The 26,152-nt window shown below is 47.2% G+C and overlaps 1 protein-coding gene and 1 pseudogene across 2 annotated transcripts; one reads left to right on the top strand and one right to left on the bottom strand.

Moving 5' to 3' along the window:
• Positions 1–848: 848 nt before the first annotated feature.
• On the bottom strand, positions 849–2,963 carry LOC146444665 (uncharacterized). The gene has a single exon (XM_085049539.1). It carries the CDS (start codon positions 2,856–2,858, stop codon positions 849–851), a length of 2,010 nt encoding a protein of 669 aa, XP_084905665.1. The 5' UTR covers positions 2,859–2,963.
• Positions 2,964–8,060: 5,097 nt separating this feature from the next.
• LOC146444664 (PWWP domain-containing DNA repair factor 3A-like) lies at positions 8,061–10,474 on the top strand (annotated as a pseudogene). Its single transcript, XR_014851724.1, has 2 exons — positions 8,061–8,148; positions 8,186–10,474. The product of XR_014851724.1 is annotated as a PWWP domain-containing DNA repair factor 3A-like (transcript).
• The last annotated feature ends 15,678 nt before the right edge of the window (positions 10,475–26,152 follow it).

Here is a 26,152-nt window from a genome sequence, read left to right as displayed (position 1 = left end):
AGTATAGTTCCATTGTGGCTCAAGCCTAATGTGAAAACAGGATAAATTAAAGATACTGAAGCATTGTGAATAGTTAATACGTAAGCTGTGACAGTGTTATTAACATGATTATAGGTAAAATTTACCAACTTCCACCAAGATTGGAGGTTCTTTTCAAAATTGTTAGCACTATCCCAAATTATTTTTCGGATTTCTGTAGGAAAAATGCCTTCTTAAAGGCTGTTTCATTTTTGTCAGATCAAAAGTTGCAGTAGCCAATTTATTTAATAATACCTCCAAATCAATGCTATTTAGAACCCCCAATCTAGTTCCTAAAACCACCAGTCAGGTCTCTCGACATTCATCTCCAGGAGAAAAGGGAGCAACCTTTTTGAGAGACCATTCTGGTTTAAATAATATTTGTTGTTGGTTGGTATTTCCAATTACAAATGGTATTGAAAACCAGGTTCCACTTTTCTGCATCCCACTTGAATTTTTTCATCAATGATACCGGGTAGGGTTCTAACCCACTCATTTTTATCCCAGACCCAATCAGACAAATGGTAAATTTTGCCATCATGCATTACGACTACAGCCAAATTTTGGATGGTTATTTTTGGGATAATTTCTGGAAGAGTTAGAATATTCTATGAAGGCTTGAGACCAAGGCAATTCATTATTATTTTGGTTATAGGAAGAAGGTGTAATGCAGAAAAGTATGAACAATCTAATGAAAATTTTGTAGGCCATTTTCAGATTTAAGTCTTCAATTTTCATTCATATTTCTTCTATAGAAATTCTTAAAGTCCCACGGGGTTCTCCTGCAAAAACAAAAAATAGAGACCTTGCCCTTTTCAGGCAAAAGGGAATTAAAATAGTGGAACAATAAACCAGGCATTTATTGTTTGGTGTTGGGAAAAAGGAGGGGCCACCCGGATGACTGAGGCAGGTTTATCTTGGTTGATATCCAGGCTCTCTGTTTCTTGGATAGAAAGATTCTTTGAGGTTACTTCTGTTACAGAAAACACATCACAGAAATGGTCAATCTGTGCATCGACTACAATGAAAGCAAGGCTTACCACAAACAAGCCTTTCTCCCAAGCAGTATACCTTTTCTCAGCATCCTTAAAACTCCAAGAATAAAATCCCACAATAGCTGTTATTAACACATCTCCTTTTTCTGTTTTGGTGAGCTGTTTAACATAGATCCATTCTCCATTTCCCTGCCCACCACTAGGAAATGGAGATCCTAGTTTCCCTGTTCTGGAGAAAAAGGTTTGCTTTGATGTCTTGTCTGCACCATCCACGAAAGGGGGGGGAGAAGCTGCGACGGATGCACTTTCTTTCACAGAGGAAGGTGGTTTTGTCACACGCCACTGAGTTACCCGTTTGCACAATTTTTCTAAAGGTAAACCATCCATCAAATCTCTAGGAATTCCTTTTTTAAGTCCTAAACGCCACCAATCAAGTTGGACAGAAAGGGGTTTAGGCTGTGACAGTTCCTTGGCAACATCCATAGTTTTGCTGGGGCAGGGCAGTGCATTTTTAACTCCTACTTGCTGGATACCTCTTGATGTCTCTTCTAGAGGCTTTATCAGACAGTATTTTCTACTGTAATCAACTAATTCTTGTGCTACCTCCCCCCATGTCCATACTTTAAGTCTAGGGTGAGGTCTGTTACCTGGCGGGGCTGGTGTTGAAAAGTCAGAGGAACTAGCGTAAGAGTCTGGATCAGTACTGCCTGTATTTCTGCTATTATCACCTCTGCGCATAAAACTTTCCAATCTTTCCACCGGACCTATTGACGCTATGGTTCTCTGAAGACTTATCCCCGTGGCTTTGAGTGACTCGGGGAGTCCCCTTATTAAAGGAGTCATAATTTCAGGGTTGACAGGTAACATCATTGGTGATTCACATCCAGGAATTAATTTTCTCTCATGTATCATTTGTAGGCAAGCAGCTTTATGTACACTTTCTAGTAATTGGTCAGCTGTGCCTATTATTGCCAAGGGGTCTCCCCTGTCCAGAGGATTTAACCCTCCAGCCCAGTAAGCAGCGCGTTGAGTTAGAGACCATGGGGCACGGCGATCACCTGTTGTTAAGAAAACTCCGTGGCCCCAGTAACCCTCAGCCTCCTTTTCACTCAATTGTATTTGATCACCCCCAGTTAAAGACACACGCCACACATATTCTGTTTCAGATTCTTTGGTAAGACGCCCATATTCTCTTTTTAACTTTGCCAGTTCAGTGGCAGAATAGGGCGTTTCCTTGGTGGTTATGTGGGGGTCTGTATCTTCATCATTAAGATAAGAAAATTCAGTTTTGATTAAGGGTCTTAAATTAGGAGGATTTTCATCAAGTTTTTTCATCTGTTCTAATTCTTTTTGTGGATATATTGGGTTAATTGATCCCGATGATACTGTGTCTTGTGAGCTAGTGTTCTGTGAATTAGTGGTATTCATAATGCGATTAACTTCAAGAGCAACCCGTAATGAATGGTTTTCTTCCTTTTGGCGCTCTAATTCCTTTTCTAGATTGGAGATTATTTCTTGGTGACAATGCATCATGTTTTCTAAGGATTCTATGATTTTCTCCTCATTACTACGCTGCCTATGACGGTCTTCAATGGCTGCGATCAAGCTGGCACCCAAAACAGAACAGACTATTGTCCTGCTTTTTCCTGGTAGTAAAAACTTAACCTTAGCCTCATTCTGTAGCAGAGAAATCCGATCTACTATACTCTGCATATTTTTCCAATTCTCTCGAGCCCAATCTTCCCCAATAGGAGAGGGTCGAGCACCATATTTAGCCAAAAATGTAAATAATACATTTTTATCATCCACCAACTGAGAATCTCTCTTCTCCTGTTTGCCAGACATCTTTCTCCTTATCCTGACTCAGAAATAAAACCAACAACAAAAACAACTCAAATCCACTTGAGAAACATTTCTCTCTATCCTGATTCAGAAACCAGACAACCTCAAAACAACAACAAAAACAGCTCAAAAATCTATCCTGCAACAAAACAACTCCAAAAACAATGCAACAACAACAGCTCAAAATTCACTTGAGAAACAAATTCTTAATCCTAAAACAAAACAACTTCAAAAACAACAAAAAACAGCTCAAATCTACTTGAGAAAGTTAGATACTTGCCAATGGCCACTCTTACCCTTTCCCAGGTGTCACTAAAACAAAAATTTAACTCCCCTTCTTTTTGCACTCTAAGTCCTGATAGCCGGAATCCCAATAGAGTCCTCAAATATGAGTTTCGAGGGGTTTTGTCCCTCAGCCTCTATCAGGATCCTGTCCGTGACGCCAATTTATGTCACGGTCCACTCGTAAGCAGACGCGTGATGGTTCATACCAGCTACGATCTCAGAGTGCAAAAAGGAAAAGAAAACACAAAATGCAACAAGTCAAGGGAGTTAAATTTCAATCCAAGGGGGAACTTTATTAATTTGGCCGGTAAAGCGGCCTGCGATAGAGAGAGAAAGAGAGAAAATTGGGAAAAGATGGGGAGGAAAGGGAAGGAAAGGGGCTATAGCTACCACCACGGGTCCACAGACGTCCGGCGTCCCTGGAGTCCCGTCCAGTCGGCGTTCCTTGGCCTCTGCAAAGATCGATGTGATCTTTCGGTGGGGAAGATCTTCGGAGTTCAGCCACTCCAAAGCTGTCTTTTATGCTTAGTCCATACACCTGGTCCCTCCTTGCCAGCCGCCTTTGCTCCCCCTTAATTCTTGTGGAGATTTGCCAATCTCCACTTGGCAGGGTCAAGGGAGGAGAGTCCGAGGCATGGTCGGCAGGTTTTTCACAATGGGTGTCAGGGCAACGGGTGCAAAGCCTTCGTCACATACCCACATTGGAAGGCACAAGGTCTTTGTTCTGTATCAACTCAGGCAGGTGCAAAGCATTCACTCCGTATCAGCTTTGGGTAGGCACAAAGCATTCGTTCCGTACTACCTTAGGCGGGCATGAAGCATTTGCTCAGCACCAGCCTTAGGCAAGTACACAGCATTCTCTGCATAAGTCCTGCACCTGTAATTTCTGATGAGAAATGTTGAGACAGAACTCAATTCTTGGATCGACCCTTACAGATGCCATTGGCCTTTTTGGCCACCTCGGCACACTGCTGGCTCATGTTGAGTCGGCTGTCGACCAGTACCCCCAAGTCTTTTTCTGCCTGGGCACTGTCCAGCCACTCTGTCCCCAGCATAGCACTGCAGGGGGTTATTGTGGCCAAAATGCAGGACTCGGCACTTGGACTTATTAAACTTCATCTTATTGGACTCTGCCCATCCATCCAACCGTTCCAGGTCTCTCTGCAGAGCCCTCCTACCTTCCAACAGATCGACACATGCTCCCAGCTTAGTGTCATCTGCAAATTTACTAATGAAAGATTCAATACCCTCGTCCATGTCATCAATAAAAATATTAAACAGAACTGGTTCCAACACAGATCCCTGAGGGACACCACTGGTGACTGGCCGCCAGCTGGATGCAGCACCATTCACCACCACTCCCTGGGCCCGGCCATCCAGCCAGTTCTTAACCCAGCAAAGAGTGCTCCTGTCCAGGCCTTGGACTGCCACCTTTTCCAGGAGTATGCTGTGGGAAACAGTGTCAAAGGCTTTGCTGAGGTCTAAATAGACAACATCTACAGCCTTTCCTGCATCCACCAGGTGGGTTATCTGGTCAAACATGACCTACCGCTTCTAAACCCATGCTGGCTGGGTCTAATCCCCTGTCCATTCTGTAGGTGCTGTGTAGTAGCACTCAACATAAACTGTTCATAACCTTCCCTGGTACCGAAGCGGCCTGTAATTACCAGGATCCTCCTTCTTACTCTTTTCAAGAATGGGCGTCACATTGGCCAGCATCCAGTCATCTGGAACCTCACCAGTGAGCCAGGACTGTTGTTAAACGATGGAGAGTGGCTTTGCAAGCTCATCCGCCAGCTCCCTCATCACCCTGGGATGGATCCCATCCAGTCCCATACATTTATGAATGTCCAAGCAGCTCCGCAGTTCCCTGACTGCCTCCTCTTGGATAACAGGGGGACCATCCTTCTTCTTGACACTATGTACCAACCCAGGAGGACAGTTGTCCTGAGCACCATGTGTCTTTCTAATAAAGACGGAGGCAAAGAAGTTGTTAAGCGCTTCCGCCTTCTTCTCATTTGCAGTTACTAAATTCCCTTCCGCATCCAATAGACAACAAAAGTCGGTCTTGCCCTTCCTTTTGCCATTAATATATTTGTAAAAACATTTTTTATTGTCCTTTACAAAGGTTGCCAAATTGAGTTCAAACTGAGCTTTGGCCTCCCTAATTTTTTTCCTACATGCCCTAGCAGCCTCCCTTAAATACTTCCTGAGAGACCTGACCGTTCTTCCAAAGATGATAAATCCTCTTTTATCGTAAGTTCCTTCAAGACCTCATTGTCCATCCAGGATGGACATTTGCCTTGCTGACTCATCTTTCATCGCACTGGAACAGTGTGCTCCTGTGCCCTCAGGATCTCTTTTTTGAAGTATGCCCACCCTTCCTGCACTCCTTTGTTTTTAAGGGCTGCTTCCCAAGGAACTCTCTGAATAAGTCTCCTAAATAAGTTACTATTTGTAAACAACAAATCTAGTGTAGCCCCACCCCTGGTGGGCTCACTCACCAGCTGCAACAGCAAATTGTCCTCTACCCACTCTAAGAACTTCTTGGACTGCCTCTTTTCTGCTGTATTAAGTTTCCAGCAGATGTCCGGTAGGTTAAAGTCACTTATGAGAACAAGGGCTGGTGACCCTGAAACATTCTCTAGCTGCTTATAGAATAAGTTGTCCATTTCTTCATCCTGGTTGGGTGGTCTGTAACAGACTCCCAGTAGGATGTCAGCCTTGTTCGCCTTCCCCTTTGATGTTTCTCTCTGCGGGAGGGCTGCAGAAGGCAGCAGCCTCGTGCGTATCTCCACGAAGTCCGGGCCGGGCAGCCCCCGGAGTGCGCTTCACATGGCGTGGGTCTCCAGCCACAGAAATTCTAGCAGGAAATGTAGTGAGACAAAAGAACGAACTGGACGCCATCTCCAGGTCTGCCAGGGAAGTTTGTTAGGGTCCTTAGGTGGGGTGCAGGGGAGGGAAAGGGGGAGGAAAGCGGGGGATGGGAGTAAGAGCTGGCAGGCTCAAAGATGGAGACCCCAAATTCCTGCTGGCATCGGCTTATAAGGGAAAGGAAGGGGGAGGGGCTGGCTCTCCCAGAGCCAGTCCCGGGAGGTCTGAAGGCAAGACAGGCAAGGGGAACACATCAATAGATTTTGGGTACAGGAGGATGCATATTTCAAAAACAGCCAGTAGCATTCAGAGCAGGTGAACAAATTAAAAACCACATGGAGATCTGAAAATCACATTGCTACACCCCTTAATCCTTACCCATAGGCATTCAACTTCATCATCATTAATTTCAATGCCCACGGCATCAAAAACCTCCCTAATGTAAAGGGCCACCCCTTGACCTCTTCTCCCTTTTCTGTCTCTTCTGAAGAGCTTGTAGCCATCCAGTGCAGTGCTCCAGCTATGCGAGTCATCCCACCATGTTTCCATGATGGCAACTACGTCATAGCTTTGCTGTTGTACCATGGCTTCCAGCTCCTCTTGTTTGTTACCCATGCTGTGTGCATTAGTACACATGCACTTCAGCTGGGCTACTGATTTCACCCCTAACTCAGGCTTACCATCCTTGGGCCTGTTTCCAGAGAGCCCAGCTGTATCCCCTTCTGCCTTCGAATCTAGTTTAAAGCCCTTTCAATGAGTTCAGCCAGTTCATGAACTAAAAACCTTCTGCCCTTAACAGAGAGATGGAGCCCATCTGGTTCTAGCAGACCAAGTGCTGTAGAAGTTTCCCCATGATCAAAAAACCCAAAATTCTGCTGATGGCACCAACCCTTGAGCCACTTGTTGTTAATGTGGGCTCTCCTATTTCTTTCATCATTTTTCTCTACCACCAAGAGGACTGTGCAGAACACTACCTAAACTCCTGCCCTATTAACCACTTGACCCAGTGCCCTAAAATCCCTTTTAATTGCCTTAATGCTCCTCCTCTCAATCTCATCATTGCCAGCCTGGAGTATCAGCAGTGGGTAGTAATCAGAAGGCCGAATCAGCCCAGCTAGTCTCTCGGCGGTATCCCGTACCCAGGCCCCAGGGAGGCAACAGATCTCCCTGTGGGATGGGTCTGGTCTATATATGGGGCCCTCTGTTTCCCTAAGAAGGGAGTCACCCACTACCACTACCCTTCTTTTCTTTTTAATGTTAGAGGTGGTGATCTGTCTAACAGGTGAACCACCACTGGAGGGATCACTGGACAGATCATTCTCCTCTATGTCCTCTAGCTGATCTTCTGGATCCAGGGCCTCATACCTATTCTGAAGTGGCACCTGTGTAGGTGAGGGGGCTAGGGAGGAATTTCTATTACCTCCTTGAATGGGGACCCATTTCCACTCCCCTTCATCCCCCAGGTGTCCTCCTATTGTGGGAGGCATAGGAGTCTTCTGACTCCTGGTGAGCCTCCCTCAAGGATGGAAGGGTAGAGCTCCACCAATCTATTTCCCTTTCACTTTCCCTAATACTCCTTAGTCTTTCTACTTCCTCCCTAAGCTCAGCCACCAGTGAAAGCAGGTCGTTCACCTGGTCGCACTGCAAACATGCTTCTTCTGCATCGCCCCCTGGTACCGCCGATAAGCTCAAACACTCTGCACAGGAATGGGTCTGGACAGACACATCCTTCTTGAAGGATTCTATTTGGCTACATACACTTGTAGCATTTCCAGGTTTTGATCGTGTAAAGACCATTACCACCAAAGCACAGCAACTAACAACTAAAAACCCCACCAGCAGTAAACCTGCAGCCCTGCCTGCTTGTCCTGCCTGCGCCAACTGCTGCGCAAACTGCTGTGCCACTCTCTCAGAGACATGTCACGCCCCTGTTTGCCGACTCCGGGTCACCGCGCTCCCTAGGGATGCTTTAAATCGCCCCACTGCTCTCCTGAGGAAGCTCCGCCCTGGGTGACTCAGCAGAACAACAATGCGTGGAGCCTCCCATGAAGGTGGCGGCGGTGGTGCGCGTGGGGGGTGGTGTTGTCAGGAGCGCACACGGGCCGCGATCCCGGAGCCCCGGGGATCCCAGCACCTGGGCCGTGATCCTGGAGCCCCGGAGATCCCAGCACCTGGACCGTAACGCTCTGGAACTGCCCTCTTCCGATTGAAGCTCAGCCATGGCTGACCAAGAGTTTGTTTTCTGCAAATGGAAGAGGCGTTTGTGGCTGGCCAAGGTTTTGTGCAAACCTGGAGTTGCTGGGAGTGATCCTGTTGCCACCTCGAGAAAGATGGGATTTAAAGCTGAAATCCTTGGCTTGGAGAAGCAGGTCAGTGTGAGCTCTGCAAATGCCATTCCCCTGTCGGGGGAGCGGATCAAGGCCATCGCCTCCACCCTGGAGCAAAAGCAAAGTGTGAGTGAGGCCGTGGAGGAGCTGCAATATCACTGTTCCCTGAAAATTGCTCTGGATATTCTCCATCAAAGTGACTTAGGCAGTCAAATGCCACCTGCAGAAGGACCAAATTCTGAATTTTCCCCAGAGAACAGTGTGGGATCTGCCCCACCTGCCCCCTCACGCAGCTCCTTGTTGCACTCTCGCTCGAAAATGTTGGAACCTGAGGTTGTCAAAAGGAAAAGAAACGCCAAAAATAACTGTGGGCTGAAGGATGATCCCAAACCACGGAGCCGGGGAGGTTCCGTGCCTCCAGAGGGGAGTGGAAAAGCATGTGGAAGTGGGACAAGCCCTTCCAAAATACATGGAAGTGGTGCAAGCCCTGCCAGAGCACGTGGGGCTGCAGCAAAACCTTCCAGGTGTGGTGCCAGGGACTCATGTGTGGCACCAGCCCCTGACAGTCAGAACTTCAAAAAACCAGAACCAAAATCATCACCCAGACAGAGGAAAGCCCAGACCAAAACAGTGAATGGAGTCTCCCGTAAGGCAGAGGCAGGGAGAAGTCAGCAAGCGAGGAAAAGAGGATGTAGGCATGATTCCCCCCGGGATCAAACATAGCTGACTGCTGAGGAGGGCTCTCCACCTGTCCCCTCCAAATCTGTCACCGTGGAACCTCCCAGAAAGACAGGACCTCAGCCTGGGAGAACATTGCTGGATTCCTCCTGCGGAAGTGCCTCAGATGAGTTGGAGAAAAGCATCAGCAGTGAGAATGAAAACCTGGCAAAGCAGCTGGATAGAAGGAGAGAGGCGGAGGGTGGCATACAGCTGGATGGGGCAGGTGTGGCCTCAGGCACAGACAGGAAATGCAGGAACCACCCTGTATCCTCACCTGGGCCTTCTGGTGCTTTCCCTCAGCCTCAAAAGAAAACCAGGATTCTTCACACCTGGCTGGGAATAAAGCCCCTGACTCTGAGGAGGATGAACAGCTGGAATCCCCTGGGATGTCTTCAAGGAGAGTTTCCTCGGAGAGCCTCCCTCCCCTCTCACCTCTGGCAGATGAAGAGGAGGAATATTTTCCACATGTTCTGTCCCATCGAGAACCCAAATTCTTCGAGGAAGGGATGTTGGTGTGGTGTAAGCTGCGGCGATATCTGTATTGGCCAGCAGTGGTGAAAGCAGGGAAGAGGAAGAACAAAAGGGCCTGTGTGCTCTTCATAGATGGCACCATGAACAAGAAGAAAAAAGGTTTCTCAGTGACTCTGAAGAGCCTGAAGCACTTTGTCTGTGAGGAGAAGCAGGAGCTCATAAAACAAGCCAAGGAGAACTATTCCAAGGAGATCGAGTGCTGGTGCCTCCAGCTCATCCTGGACTATCAGGTCCGAGTGGGTCATCATTCTTTCACTGGGTCCTTCCTGGAGTATTTTGCTGCTGATATCAGCTACCCAGTCAGGAAAGAGGGATACCAGAGTGTGGTCCAGATGGCATTCCCAAACACAGAGGAGTTAAACCCTGGAGAATCCTCCTCAGACACTTCCCCCAAAACCCCTGAGGAAGCTCCTCCCTGACAGGACCAGAGCTGCCAGGGACAGGGAGAACAAGAAGCTGGTGGAGTTCGTTGTTGAGACAAAAGGGGCTGAAGAACATCTCTTGAGCATCTTGAAAAGTGGGAAACAATCCCGCTGGCTGAAGAAATTCCTGAATTCCAGCCACTACATGACCTGTGTGGAAACATACTTGGAGGATGAGGAGCAGCTGGACCTGGTGGTTGGGTACCTGAAGGAGGTGTACAGGGAGATGAACAAGAAACTGCACCAGATCCTGGGGGATAGCATCAGATTCATCTCAGATGTGCTTTTACCTGAGGCCATCATCTGTGCCTTTGCTGCTGTGGATGACATCAATTATGAGATGGCAGAAGAGAAATACATTAAAGGACCGCCTGTCAGCAAAAGAGAGTGGGAGTTGTTTGATAAGCAAATCCTGGGAAGCCAAAAGCTCAAGACTGAGCCAGAGCCTGTGGAGAGCTGAGGAGCAGCCGGGGCTGCCCTGGGGCCACGTGTGAATAACCAGTGGTGTTCTGTATACAATGTGGCATTCTTTGTAACGTCTGTTGTAGCGGTGGCCCTCGCCCAAATGGGTTCGGGCGGCCAACCACAGGGAACAGCAGCCCCGGAGGAGGAGTCCTGGGTGTGAGATGAAGTTTGAGTCACAGCAAAATAGCAGTTCACACTCAGGATGCCTTGCGGCTGACAACATTAACATGCAGCAAGCAAGCAGCCCATTGGCCCTGTGCATCTCCCCTCCCCTACCCCGTATTTGGTTAATGTTCTAGAATGTTCGTCTTTGTTCACCTCAGCCAGGTTACCTCATTGGATTTTCAGTTTTTGTACCCACCCTGTTACATTCCTATTGCCCTGTATCTTTGCCCATTCTAACTCCAATGTGCTCCCATTGGCCCTATGTAGCAAACCCCTCCCCTTCAGTCGACCTTCAAAACCCCTTGACACCGGGTGCTCGGGGCTCTTGAGCCTTGGATCTAGCCCTGCGTCCAACCTCCTCGCTCCTCTCTGATTCCACGCCCTTTCTCCTTCAACCTCGACCCTCAATAAACCTCTAGATCTCAGACTCAGCAGCCTACATTTCTTCCTTCCCACTACAGTTCCTGTCTGCCTCTGTCCCCTGGGGACTCAGCCCTCCGACCTGCGAGCTCCACTGCTGTGGCCAGACCAACGTGGACTCGGTCCCGCTCGGCTCCGCAGCCTGCCTCTTGGTTGCAGCTTCGGGGCGAGCTGCTCCCCCAGAGAAGGGCGAAGCTGCAAGTGGTGTGGCTCTCAGGTAGTCCCTAGGGACCATAAGGGGTGATGGGACTTGCCGGTTTCTGAGCACCTCTTCTTTTATGTTTACCCTTTTGCAGCACAATAGGTGCAGGACTGAGATTTCAGAGACTTTGCCCAGCATTTGGTTTGCAGTCATGGGTTGTGGCCGCTCAAAGTCTCTGGACTCTCAAAAAGAAATGTATTTTGATTTATCCCAACTTTTCCTTGAAAATAAGGTTTTGTTTCCCCAAAGTCTGTTAAAGCGCTTTGTTCACTTAGTTTTTGTTCACGGTCCCCCTGTTTCCCCTGATTCTACTTCTGATTTAGAATTTTGGAATGAAGTTGGAAAAAAATTATTAGCAGCTGGCAGAGCTGGCAATCAGACTGCAGTACAAGTTTTTGCTCTGCATGCGCAAGTTTATAAATTAGTTAGCAAAAGAGTTTCTTCCCCAGCCTCAAACCCTTTCCGTAAGTTCCCTCCTGAGTTGACCTCAGCACCCAACCCTTCGGTTTCTTCCTCTTCTGTTCACCCGCATGTTCCCTCAGACTGTCCTTACCCCTACTCCCCATCCCCTAGTAATCCTTTTAGGAGTGAGGGGGAGAGTGCAGCCCACCCATTGGTGCCTGGCCCCCTCCAGCCCCAGGGCACTTCCCCACTCCCTTCTTACCCTTGCTTGAGTGGGACTAGCTACCCTGCTCAAGCTCCAACCCTAAACTGTTTTTCCTCACCCCCTCTTTTCTTAGTTTCCCTGAGTACTGGACCTGACAAAGATGGCGCCCACCATGTGGCAGTGCCGAAACAAAATGGTGATCCTGACAATGTCTCTCGTTGTCCACAAAATGGCGTGGCTTAGCCCGCCAAGATGGCACCCCCCTCCCCTTCTTCCCAGAAGCCTTCTCACTTTCCCGCCTCACAAGTTTCAATCATTTCAGCTCCGCCTCCTCCTCCTCCCCTCCCGGTGTTGTCATTCCCCGCCCATGTTACATCACAGGGCGAGGCAGTGGCATGGGAAATTTCAACTCTCAAATTCCCACGCTCAGGTTCCCACACCCTGTCAACATCCGTCTGCCATGTTAGCTGGGCTGGAAGTGATACTGAGAGAGAGGAAGAAGGTGTGTTTGCCGCACCACCCTGCCATGGGCAAGAAAGTCCTAGCCCCCCACCACAGTGTGGCCGCCCCACTCGCCCTGATGTAGTAGTTTGGCAGCCAATTCCTTTTGCTATCAAGGAGAAACTATGTAAGGCAGCGAAAGATCATGGGAGGAGCTCCACATATTTTCAGTCCCTCTTCCAATCCATGTTGGAATCGAAAGTTAAATGACCCCATGATACTAAATCATTAGTAGCTTGTCTCTTAACAAGCACTCAACAAAAAATATGGGAGGCGGCTTGGAAGAGGAGGATCCAAGCCTTGATTGGTCTGCATAAGGAAGATCCTGAGCATCAATATTTGACGCTCGACTGTTTATGTGGAGTAGGGAAATGGGCCAAACCGATAGACCAAGTGGCCGTTATCCCTCCCCAAATATTGTTTGATCTTTCAACTGCAGCATAACAAGCCCTCAGATCCATCCCCTCCCCTCAGGTCCCAAGGCCCAACTACCTTACACATATATTAAGCAAAGACCCGATGAATTATTTGATTTGATTGACAGACTCTCAGCTGCTGTCGAAAAGCAATTCAAAAACCTAGAGACACAGCAAAATGTCTGATAGATTCAGCCATGCTCAATGCCAATGAAAAATGCAGACAAATAATCAGTGCCCTTCCCCCTGACCTCCCAATAGATATGTCCTTTGTATGAAAGCTCCCCTAGTCCCTGAACCAAGCCCATCCACCCAATCAGCGGAACCCCCAACAGCTTTTCCCCTCACCCAAGAAGATTTACCCAAATCCCCAATGCCACACAAGTCTGTCAATTTTCCATACTCCTGCCATCGTTGTGGACAACTGGGACACATTGCCTGACATTGCCCTGTGCCATACCCAGATACTAACCCAGTCAGTATGAGCTCTCCATCTCCAGGGCAAGTTCCACCAATCGTGATGCCCTACCAGTACCAGACTCAACAGCCACCAACTGCAACATCTCCTGCGCCCGTGCCCTCATTGTCACTTCCTCCAGTTCAAGCTGCCTGGCATCCTCCACCGTCATTGGAGCAGCAGCCAAAAAACTAGACACCCAGCGCAAAGGAGCGTCGCGCAGAGACACAAGTAATGGTCTTTGTACGGCGGTCTCAACCTGCTCACTCACATTTTACCGGACTTGACTGATGGATCTTCGTCCATGCTGTGTGCCTGGTAGACAGAAAAACTCTTCTCAACCTTACATGACGTGCACCCTAACCAATTGAGACCTATAGAGGTCAGTACAAGGGCTTGTAGACATGGGGGCAGATGGAACCATCTTGTCCAAAGATGTCTGGCCAAACCACTGGCTGTTGCAGTCTGCCACCCTTCCCATCAGTGGAATTCGGGAGCAATCTCCAGCACACCAAAGTGCCGAAAGTGTCGTCATTGTTAACACTGAAGGTCTGCCAGCCCAAGTACGTCCATATGTTATGGACGTACCATTCAATCTGTGGGGCAGGGATTCATTATCTCAATGGGGACTCAAATTTATATCCCTCCTCTGAAGTCGGGTTTTTGAGTGAGGTCACTGAAGAGCGCGCCACCCCACACTTGAACTGGCTCACGGATTCACCTGGGTGGGTGGATCAGTGGCCCCTCCCAGAGGAAAAACTGAGCACTCTTGAGTCCCTCGTGGAGGAGCAGCTTTTCAAGGGCCACATTACACCTACACGCAGCCCTTGGAACTCTCCTGTCTTTGTTCTCAAAAAAACCTAACAAAGATGAGTGGAGGCTCCTCCACGACCTTAGGCAATTACACGCCGTCATTGAAGATACGGGATCCCCGCAGCCTGGCATGCCCTCAGCCACGATGCTCCCCAGGGAGTGGAAGTTGGCAGTCATGGATATCAAAGACTGCTTGTTCACATCCCGCTCCTCCCGGCAAACGCCCCCCGTGTTGCCTTCTCTGTGCCATCAAGGAACCACACCGCCCCCATGCGACATTACCACTGGACAGTTCTCCCGCAAGGGATGAAGAACTCTCCAACCATCTGCCAATGGTATGTCGACAAAGTACTGACCCCTGTTAGGGTGCATTCCCCTGGCACAATTGTGATGCATTACATGGACGACATCTTAATCTGTGCCAAAATAGAAGAATAGCTATCTGTAACTCTTGCCTTTGCTTTCCATGAGCTGCAGCAAGCAGAATTCCAGATCCGCCCAGGTAAAGTACAAAAGTCCTGCCCTGCCAAATACCTCGGCCTGGTGGTTAGAAAGCACACCATCACTCCCCAACAACTATCTATAGAGGACAACCTTAAGACCCTGTGAGAGTTACATCAATTCTGCTGCTCCATCAACTGGGTTCGTCCTCTGCTGGGGATTTCCTCTGAAGAACTGGCACCATTGTTCAACTTATTGAGAGGAAAAGACGATTTAGACTCTCCATGCTCTCTAACCCCTGAGGCCCAGAGCTGCATCCAGTGAGTGCAAGCAGCCATCTCCTGCAGACAGGCACATTGATGTGACCCAAGGCTTCCATTCCAGTTAAAAGTTCTTGGAGGCAAAAACTACATGCATGGACTTATTTATCAATGGGACCCCACCCTGAAAGAACCTCTTCTTATAATAGAGTGGGTTTTTCTCTCCTACCAATTAGCCAAGACTGTAAGAACACCCCAAGACCTGTGTGTGGTCATCTAAAAAGCGCGCTCTCAACTTTGAGCCCTAGCGGGTCTCGACTTTACGTGGATCCAGTTACCCTTCTCGGCCGATGATTTGGACTTTCTCCTAAAATTCAGTTAAGGTTTGAAGTACGCCCTGGAAGGGTATTCTGGGAAAATCCAAAGTAGCCACAGAAAACACCAGTTGTTCAATACTAATTTCAAATTGGTACAAAAACCACACTTGACCAAAATCCCGATCAAGGGAGCTCTGACGATTTTTACAGACAGTTCAGGAGCTTCTCACCAGTCTGTTATGACTTGGAGAAACCCCAAGACTCAGCAGTGGGAAGCTGATGTCGAAGTGATCTCCAGATCCCCACAAGCTGCAGAACTCGCCACTGTAGTCAGAGCATTCAAAAAAATTCCCCAAACCCTTCAATTTAGTTATTGACTCAGCATATATGGCCAGAGTTGTGGCCAGGGCAGAAAATTCGGCTCTAAAAGAAGTTTCAAATTTAAAAATATTTAACTTGCTTCTGGAGCTCACAGAAGCTCTATCTCACCGGAAGCAACCCTAATTTGTGATGCACATAAGGTCTGATAAAGAACTGCCAGGACCGACAGCCGACGGCAACAGGAGACTGGATACTTTGGCTGTCCCTGTGATTGCACCATCTGTCCCGAACACATTCTCACAGGCCAAGCTGAGTCATCAACTTTACCACCAAAATAGCCCAGCCCTAGTGAGAATGTTCCGGTTGACCAGGGACAAAGCCAAAGCCATTCTTTCCACCTGCCCCTCCTGCGCAAAACACCAAATTTTATCATCATCCTATTTATCTGGAGCCAATCTAAGAGGGTTGGAAAGCTGCCAGTTGTGGCAGACAGATGTCACCCACATACCAGAGTTTGGGCACGAAAAGTGCGTTCATGTGTCCATTGACATGTTTTCAGGCGCTATATACGCCTCTGCCCACTCTGGCGAAAAAGCAAGAGACTGTATCAAGCACCTCTTGGCAAGCTTTCTCGACCCTCGGGGTCCCCAAAAACATAAAAATAGAAAATAGACCAGCGTACACATCTACCCATTTTAGAGACTTTTAAACAAGTGGGGAGTGAATCCTACCACCGGCATTCCACACTCACCAACAGGGCAATCAATGGTAGAAAGAGCCCACAGGACTTTTGCAGCAGTGCAAACCAAGAGGCAGCTCTCCCCTGCTGCGGGGGGAGGGCTGCCCCAGAACCGGAACACGCAGGATGGTTTCTCCTTGGCCACGAGCTGTGGGACTGGTCAGACGCGGTCCTTGAAGAAGCGTCGCAGGTTTAGAAAGGCAGCTGTTTGGTTCCTGGTCTCCATGGTGTTTTTATTGTGGAAAACAGGGGAGGAGTGGGGAGACTGAGGAGGGAGAAGGGAAGAAAAGGGAGGGTACAGGATCCATACGAGCCCAGAACCAAAGAGGCCGTTCCGGATCTTGCTGGGGTTTTTATCTCTAGGGATGGGAGGTGGTCCTGACTCACATCCAGTCAGAAGGGGTCAGGGGGGCGGGGTCAGGGACAGGAAGGACACACGTTACAACAGACTTTAAAATCAGTCCCAGAGCAGCAGCAGGAAGGGAATGGAGTAAACTCTCCAGAGATGTGGCTCTGCAAAGCGCTCTTTACTATCAATTTCCTAAGCAACTCATTTACAAAGCCACTCCCCACCGTGTTAGGTCACTTCGTAAATGACACTCGCGCGACGCTGAAGGAACAGCCACCAGTCCTGAATTAAGACACTGAGTCACGTCAAATAAAAGGCCCTATTCCATTGATAGCCGTAACCATGACCCTTACCCTAGTTAATTTCTGGAGACAACTACCTGGCTTGTCCAGGTAAGAATGATGGAGGAGCAGCACTCTAAGGGCCATCTTGTGATCGCCTTGGGAGGCTCTTTCAAGCGCCACTGTGCCTGGAGCTCGAGGCTCTTTAGATCTCTCAACCGTAACCCTAACCCTAACCCTAGTTAATTACCCGAGCCGAGTGCCTGGCTTCTCAGGCTAAAAAAGATGCAGAAGCAGCCATGTTAGGGCAATCTTGCAGTGGCCTTGGGAGGCTCTTTCAAGTGCCACTGTGCCTGGAGCTCGAGGCTCTTTAGATCTCTCAACCCTAACCCTAGCCGTAACCCTAACCCTAACCCTAGTTAATTACCTGAACCGAGTACCTGGCTTCTATGGCTCAGAAAGATGGAGTAGCAGCCATGTGAGGGCAATCTTGCAATGGCCTTGGGAGGCTCTTTCCATTGCCGGTATGCCTGGAGCTCGAGGCTCTTTAGATCTCTCAATCCTAACCCTAGCCGTAACCCTAACCCTAACCCTAACCCTAGTTAATTACGCAATCCGAGTACCTGGCTTCTCTGGCTGAGAAAGATGGAGGAGCAGCCATGTTAGGGCAATCTCGCAATGGCCTTGGGAGGCTCTTTCAAGCACCACTGTGCCTGGACCTCGAGGCTCTTTAGATCTCTCAACCCTAACCCTAGCTGTAACCCTAACCCTAACCCTAACCCTAGTTAATTACCCGAGCCGAGTACCTGGCTTCTATGGCTGAGAAAGACTGAGGAGCAGCAATGTTAGGGCAATCTCGCAATGGCCTTGAGAGGCTCTTTCCATTGCCTGTATGCCTGAACCTCGAGGCTCTTTAGATCTCTCAACCCTAACCCTAGCCGTAAACCTAACCCTAACCCTAGTAATTACCCGAGCCGAGTACCAGGATTCTCCGGCTCAGAAAGATGGAGAAGCAGCCATGTTAGGGCAATCTTGCAATGGCCTTGGGAGGCTCTTTCCATTGCTGGTATGCCTGGAGCAAGAGGCTCTTTAGATCTCTCAACCCTAACCCCAGCCGTAACCCTAACCCTAACCCTAGTTAATTACCTGAGCTGAGTGCCTGGCTTCTCAGGCTAAAAAAGATGCAGAAGCAGCCATGTTAGGGCAATCTCGCAATGACCTTGGGAGGCTCTTTCAAGCGCCACTGTGCCTGGAGCTCGAGGCTCTTTAGATCTCTCAACCCTAACCCTAGCTGTAACCCTAACCCTGATCACGTGGGCGAGAAGAAACAAAGTCCACCAGAAATGAGTCCCTAGTCCACGCTGATGTTCATCAGTCTGATGGCCCTGTTCTTCGCATGCACCGAAAGCTGGCTGGTCTCATAGCCGAAAATGAGCATGTGGATCTTGCTTGCGAAGACCCTGAAATAAGACAGTCTCTTCCTTCCTATGGACCAAGCAGAGAACCCTATAGCAACCTGTCCCTTCGGGATTCCCCTGCAAAAGAATGAGTTCCCTTTTGCAGGCACTTATTATCAGCAATCCCATCCCAGCCTCCTCCTGGCATGAGTGGGTTCCTAAGCTCCCTTCAAGCTGAGGCGAACCCCAAGAATTAGACCTGTTGGGTTGAACCCAAACTGCGTACTGCATCAAATTCAATAGCGCAGAGCCCTCTTTTTCTATAAATGTCAAAAATAAAGAATACACCTCCTCTTCCTGGTGTAACTTTACTGCTCTCAGAGAGTCTAAATCCTCCTCTCACCCCAAGACACTGCTGAAAGGAGTTTTCTTTATCTGTGGCAACAGAGCCTGGGCAGGAATTCCGGCTCAGATTCAGGGAGGGCCATGCACCCTTGGGAAACTGGTGACTTTCACCCCAGACACAAGGCAGCTTTTCAATTGGACTAATTCGGCTCAACTGGCTCGCCCAAAAAGAAGCGTCATTAATCAGGATGAAAATTGCAATAGCACCATTGTAATTTGGCCTAAATCAAAACGGATTGCTGCATCCATTCTGGTTCCACGGGTAGCGATTATCAAAGCGTTGGGGGACATTAACAGAATTGAGTGCTGGCTCAGCAAGCACACCCAACTTACTTCCATGGCCCTGAGCCAGCTCCTCGAAGACGAAGAGACAATCAAACGTGCTACACTGCAAAACAGAGCTGCCATCGATTTCCTTTTGCTAGCCCACGGACACGGGTGCGAAGAGTTCGAAGGCATGTGCTGCCTGAACTTTTCCACCCATGGGCACAGTATCGCCGCGAAGATCACTGAGATCCGAGGCCATCTTGCCGACGTATAAACTGAAACTGAAAACTGGTGGAGCTAACTGTTCAAAAACTGGGGACTCTCGGGGTGGGCAGGTTCAATTCTAAAATCTATTATTTGGATTTTGCTAAGCCTGCTTTTAATTATTACCCTTGCTGTTTTTAAGTCTTTGTTTGTACGGTACCTTATATCCATTTTAGTAAAAAGAAAAGGGGGAGATGTAGCAGTGGCCCTTGCCCAGGTGGGCTCGGGTGACTGACCTCAGGGAAAAGCAGCCCCGAAGGAGGAGTCCTGGGTGTGAGGTTTATGTTATGGTGACAGAGCAGAACACGCCCAGGATCCCTTGCAGCCGACAGCATTAACATGCAGCGGGCGAGCAGCCTATTGCCCTGTGCATCCCCCCTCCCCTTCCTCGTATTTGAGTATTATTCCAGGATGTTCATCTTTGTTCACCTCAGTTGAGTTCCCTCATTGGCCTTTTAATTTTTGTACCATCCCCTGTTATGTCCCTATTGCCCCATATCCTTGTTCAATCCTAGTTCCGATGTCTTCCCATTGGCTCCATGCAGCAAACCTCTACCCTTCCGCGGGCCATTTTAACGTCGTGTCACTGTGTGCTCGGGGCTCTTGAGCCTCAGAGCCTGCCCTTCCTTTGACCTCCTCGCTCCTCCCTGTCTCTACACCCTTTGTCCTTCACCTTTGACCATCAATAAAACCTCTGGATCTCAGACTCAGTAGCCTACATTTCTTTCCTTCTGTCGTGGTTCCTGCCTGCCTCTGTCCCCTGGGGACTCAGCCCTCCAACTTGCGAGCCCCACTGCTGCGGCCAGTCCAACGTAGACTTGATGTTGCCCGGCTCCACAGCCCGCCTCTTGGTTGCGGCTACGGGGCGAGCTGCTCCCCCAGAGATGTGTGAAGCCACAGCCATCATCTGTGCCTTTGCTGCGGTGGATGACATCAATTATGAGAAGGCAGAAGAGAAATACATTAAAGGACCACCTGTCAGCAAAACAGAGAGGGAGTTGTTTGATGAGCAAGTCCTGGGAAGCTAAAAGCTCAAGACTGAGCCGGAGCCTGTGGAGAGCTGAGGAGCAGCCGGGGCTGCCCCGGGGCCAGGTATAAATAACCAGTGGCGTTCTGTATACAATGTGGCATTCTTTGTAAAGTCTGTGTGTATATTCCCAAATATTCTGCTCCCAGATGGGACCCAGTCTGGGTCTCAGCTCTTGCTGCTTCTCGTGGCCTCACTGTGTTCAGTCACCTGTGATGTTTTGGATCTGCCAGATCCTCATCCATCAGTGCCATCCTGGGGGGCTGGCAGAGACCCCCAGTGCTGTGCAGAGCTTCCTCCTGCTACACCAAATTCCATATGGATTCCTTCAGCCAGGAAGGGCTCTTGCCCTGGTTTTGTGGCCTGCTGGCCTCGCTGCTCCTGAGAAAACCAGGGGGTTCTTGGCAGGAAACACTCCCAGGGGTTCACTCTTCCTGTTTCCCATGTTGCCAAGTGGGGGAAAACAGATGGGTGCCCTGAGCTGCACCCTGGATCACAAGGCTTTGGGTTTTTGTTTTGTTATGACAGAGTATGGGGAGCTTTCAAATGTGTTAATTATCTGATTTGGGTTGCTTGTTATGGGATGTGAGTATAGTAGTACAGCAATGACTAAAGCTGGCTCTTAGTTTTTTGTACAGTAACTCATGACATGATGTCTGAAGTCCTTCATCTGCTTCTGCTATGCAGTCCAGAAGGGGATCTCTCTTGTTAGCATACATTTGACATATTTTACTCATGTATAACTTCATTCTCTGCTCCCAGCAAAACACAATGTTCTCTTCATTACTGTATTTGTAGGATAAAAAATTCTTTGAAAGCAGAGCCCTCCTCGTTTGCTGCTGTCATACTTTGATATTCTAATCTCAATTCTGCCTCCTTTATCCTTTTAATAATTCATTATAATGTAATTTATAGGTGGTAGCCAAAAAGTGAGACCATAGCACAATGACAATTTAGAAAGTTAAAGTTTAATTACTATTCATTCACTGTACATTAAGTCTACTGAAAGAGCAGTATACTGGATTGATTGTTCTCTATTAATCTGTGTAGCAGAAAAAGTTTAGGCAAGTACATTTGAGCCTCGTTCTGACTTTAAACATCATACCATAAATTAGCTGTACTGTGTGATGCTGCAGATGGTATATGTGCTATTTTTTGTCACAGTTTTTTGCTCTTTAGCTTTATTTTTCTTACTGCCCTTTATAGTCACTGGGCAATTGGTATAAAAAAGTAAAACACTCAAGCCCAGAGACTTTTTTAATGGGATATATTTTTACAAGGATGAGCTGATCAAAGGCACTGAGAAATAAAACTTTGAAATGAGGTGCAATCAAGAAGGCAATAATTGATTGCAGTTGCCTGGTGATGTTGGCAGAAGAAGACATGCAACTTATTTCTTTGTTAATTATACCTTTTCTCTAAATAGCTAAAAACTTGATACTGTTCATCTATGAGTGTCCCACTGAAAAAGCTCTCCTGTCAAGAGATAGAACAGTTGGGAAATAGACAAGAATTTCCTTGTAATTCTGTGATATAAGAAAATGTAGTTAGTACATTAGCAAAATGATTCAAAAACTATCAGCAGCAAAATATGCATTATTTCAGTTTCTTTTTAAAGTTATGCAAACCATTCTCTTTGTGTTTTTAAGGCCTCTGCACCTTCTACTTTTTGCTGTATGACTGCTATTGGGTGTTTCTGGTCATTGCTATGGCCAGCTGAAAAGCTGCCTGATGGAAAAAGACCCGGGGGTGCTGGCTGACAGCAGCTGAACATGATCCCATGAGTGCCCAGGTGGCCAAGACGGCCAATAGCATCCTGGCCTGTATCAGCAGTGGTGTGGCCAGCAGGATGAGGGCAGTGATTGTCCCTCTGCACTGGTCACTGATGAAGCTGCTCTTGAGTCCTGTGCCATGTTCAGCTCACTGCAAGGACAGTGAGGTGCTGGAGTGAGTCCAGAAAGGGCAACAAAGCTGATGAACGGTTTGGAGCACAAGTATTATGAGGAGTGACTGACGGAGCTGGGGGTGTTTAGCTTGAGAAAAAGGAGGCACAGGGGAGATCTTATCTTTTTTGGGCAGAAAAACACCACACTTGGTTTGTGTAAAGGTGTATAGAATGCCTACTCCTTTAAGGATCTGGTTAAGGTTTTTTTCAATGGTTAAAAACGGATAGAAAGAAAAACAGAAAGACAGCTACTGGGGCCAGTAGGGTCTCATCATGAGGTAATGCAGCTAGTGGGGATTTCAAATTTCACCCACTGGGGTGGGAATGGTGTGTGTCCTGAAAACCAGCAATGGGAGTAGAGGCATGGGAGAAGAGAGTGAGGGGCTTTGTGTCAGTGGCTGGATCAGGACTGCAGACCACGGCCTTTGTGCTGAATGTCAGCTCCTGGGGTGAGTGTACCTGCCCCAAACAGTGTGTCTGGGGTGTGTGGGTGTGTTTCCCTACAAACCCCAAGCTGGGCCAGCTGGAGAGTAGAGGGACCTTGGATCTGGGCAGAGGTATCAGGTAGGTGGATGTTCTGTGCTGGATTTGGGGGGACCTGCCGTTGTTGGGTGCTTGTGGGACAAAAGTGTGAGTTCTTTGTGTGTGCAATGAGTACCCAGGGGGACCGGCCTGTGAGTCAGGGACCCACGGGGTGAGTAAGGAGGGCCAGGATCTCAGCAGGGGTGCAGGGTGGGCAGCGGGGCCATGCTGGTGCTCAGGGGCTCTGCCAGTGTGTGTGTGCTTGTGAACCTGGGCACTGTGGGGTGTGTGCTGCACTGCCTGCTGCCTCTGCCTGCCCAGGAGGAAGAGGGAATGTGTCTTTGTGTGCTTGTGTCTGCTGTAAGTCCTGAATCTGGGAGCTGCTGGAGGCTGTGCCTCGTCCGTGGCTCTCTCTCTGTGTGACCGGGTGTGTCTGTGTCTTCTCTCCAGATTATGTGCTCAGCTTCACTGCTGGCTAAACCCGCAATGGGGCACAGCAGAAGCCACAGTCCTTGCCTGGCAAGATCCCAGGTCTCTGGGATTCTGGCCTGGGCTCCAGCAGCCAGACAGGAGGGGTCTTGGCCAGGGTGGCTGGAGGAGGTGACCACTCTTAACTTCCCTGAATATTACAAGGCTGGCCCTTGTGTTTGTATAGGCCAAGCTAAATCTATTGAGTGCAGATAAGCAGAACTCTATGGAGACACCTGCATTTCCTCCCCACTCCTACTTCAGGTTTTGAGCAGGAGGAAAACAAAGATGGTCTTTCTCTTTCTGGCTTGAACAGCAACAAAAACAGGAGCTGAGGTCTGGGCCAACTTCTTTTTCTGTCTGGTCACTCTGGCCTTTTACAGACGACCTTTACAGACAATCTGGCCTTCCAGACAACCTACAGAAGCAGAAGGAAAACTGCTCTTATTTTCCACTAGAGATGAGTTAAAGACTGTCTGGAATTACTATTCATGAGCTTCATCCCTGGGGCGGTCAGCTGATAGCGTGAACTGACTGGCTGGCCAGCAGCATTCACCGAGAATATCTGGGAAATTGCTTTATAGGGTGGTTTAGGTCTGCTGTTCACACCTCAGTCACCCCTGCTCTGCTACCTTAGCCCTATGCAGCAGGAACTGTTATGTCTTAACGAAGACTGCCATGAGGAATGAATCTGTCAAAACATTAGCTTAAAGCACTAACTTTCTTTTTCATCTTTGAACATCAAGTTGCTGCTACAGAGACATTTCTGTTGTCTCTTCCCTTGCATACACTATAGAACACCAGACATTTTTCCAAGAAACTGCATGAAGAACTATGTTTTCTTTTAAAAAAGTTTTGTTTTTCATAAAACCAAGTCCCTTCTCCTTAAACTGCCTTATATCCAGCACCTGAGTGAGAACATGCTGTAGCTGGAAATCTGAAAAAGGTAATTTAGCTGAAACATTTGTTGATAGGCGTTTGGGGACTTTTTGGTGGTACTTAATGCTCAACATACAACAAGCAAGATGCCACATTACCATATGAAACTGCCAGAAGTTAAAGTGCATTGAGAAATAAGAAGCAGAGGTGTAGTAAACGAATCATCTTTTTCAGACAGTAAATTAATTGTTAACATCTTTTATGGAATGCTCAAGGTGTCTAGCCATGTATTTTCTTTGTTTTCTTCAAGATGATTCAAGGAAACTAATTTCTTCAAAACAACATTTATAATTATATATTAACTGAAAGATATTTAGAGTATACTGAATTGTTCTCTGAAAAGGGAAATCAGGAGCAAAAGGAAAAAAAAGAAATTATAGGAGAGCAAGCAACTTAGAAGCCTTTGGCTGTCTGTCAATGAGAAGGGATTAAACTTGCATCAAGGAATTAACTCATTGATGGGGCATGCTGTACAGCTGAATCCTAAAGTATGTTTTAATAGTACAGAAAAAAAATCCTGTTATAATTCTCAGTGATCTGCACAATTAAGGCAACAACATTTATATACTTTCTCCTGGGCTGGCACAGAATGCTGCATGAGCTCCTTCATTAGTATGCATTGCTGTATGAACTGATTCCCTTGTGTAGCTTTAGACTGTCATTGGCAGCCAGCAGAGGTCTAGGAAATTATACAAATATGGGTCACAGAATTATTTTTAACTAAACGTGGCAAATAACAAGAAATTTACAGTTTCTTTTGGAAGTAATGTAATTCTGTTGATAATGCAGTGACACTATAGTTCAAATTTCAAAATATTTTGTCTAGTAATCAATATTTTCAATCTGCTGCAATAGGTACTAAAGCAATGTAAATGTATTTAGTCCTATCTGAATTTTTGTTTTTAGAGATTCATTTTCCTACAAACCAAAAAGCCTTTGGTTTCACAATATTTATGGTATTTCTATGTGAACTTTCTTGAGAACTGCATGTCCTGTGCATGCCTGTGTCTATTTATTCTGCTTCTAAAATCACCCTTGATGAGTTAGTCTTTTGATTCATTCTTGTGGCAGTTGTTTCCGAGAATTTGTTAACAAATGTGAATATGAGTCATCTAGAAAAGAAGAAGAATCCATATGCCATGTAAAATTTTGAGTAACAATTCTTGTAGTCATATTTTAGCACTTTACGCTGTTCTGATGTGCTGACTACTAGTTTTAATCAAGCATTTCAGAACTTTGTGTAACCTAAGTAATGCTGAAGTTTATGTTGTAAGCTCCTGCTCTTAGGACTTTTGTCCAGGTATGCATGCATAAGTATGCATATATATATTTATTTATTTATCTACACATAAGTATGCGTATACATAAATATATGTATCTGTGTATCTTTTGTGAAGGAAAAGGATTTTAAAGGACTGCCGTATTCCCATTCAAATTCACTAAGGAACTTTTCTTTTTTCATTATGTTTCAGCAGGAGAAGCCATTAGGTCTCAGAGTGACTTCTTTGCAACTTAAAAAGAATCATGTACCTTTAAGAGCTGAGGTACAATCATACCTTTGACTTTTCTGCTTTCATCACATTGATTTTCCAGATAGAAATTGATTATGTAAATCAAGTATTTCAGCTTATTAGTTCATATCAGCGTTTTTCTTTAATTACTCCTTGCAGAATTTAAAGGAACATTTTATGAATCTGCAGCGAAAACTGTACCTCCATCATCCTTGATTTTCCACACAACCAGTGTTGCTGAAACACAGTAATGCACCACTTCCTATGACTAATTTTTCACATGGAAATGTTTCCTACTGTGGCCATGAATTTATACTCTACGATAGATAAAACCAATGTCAAGAATTCCACTACAGTGTGTTCTGTCAATTGGTATCTGTCAATCTGTCAGCTGAAACTTGAAACGTGACTGAATGTGCTCCATGGTGCGGATCTGTAAAACATATTAGCAATAGTTTATATTCAGTATTTGCAGCATTCTCAGTCATTACAGTGTGTGTTGTTGAATGCATATCAAGAATAATGTGTTATGCTCAGCTAAATTTAACATACTAGTTGACGCTTTCCCCACCCCAAAACACCTTCTAAAAGCTGTTGCCTTTTCTTTCTTGACACAACATAAAATACAAAATGCCACAA

This window comes from Lichenostomus cassidix, chromosome 1 (assembly GCF_008360975.1).
Source record: "Lichenostomus cassidix isolate B80296 chromosome 1, HeHo_3.0, whole genome shotgun sequence".
NCBI lineage: Eukaryota > Metazoa > Chordata > Aves > Passeriformes > Meliphagidae > Lichenostomus > Lichenostomus cassidix.
Note: the sequence above shows the minus strand (reverse complement) of the source record. Positions and strands in the feature narration are given on the sequence as shown.

What these genes read in the sequence shown, in the direction of transcription:
- LOC146444665 (XM_085049539.1), bottom strand. Translation starts at nt 2,858, where the DNA reads ATGTCTGGCAAACAGGAGAAGAGAGATTCTCAGTTGGTGGATGATAAA.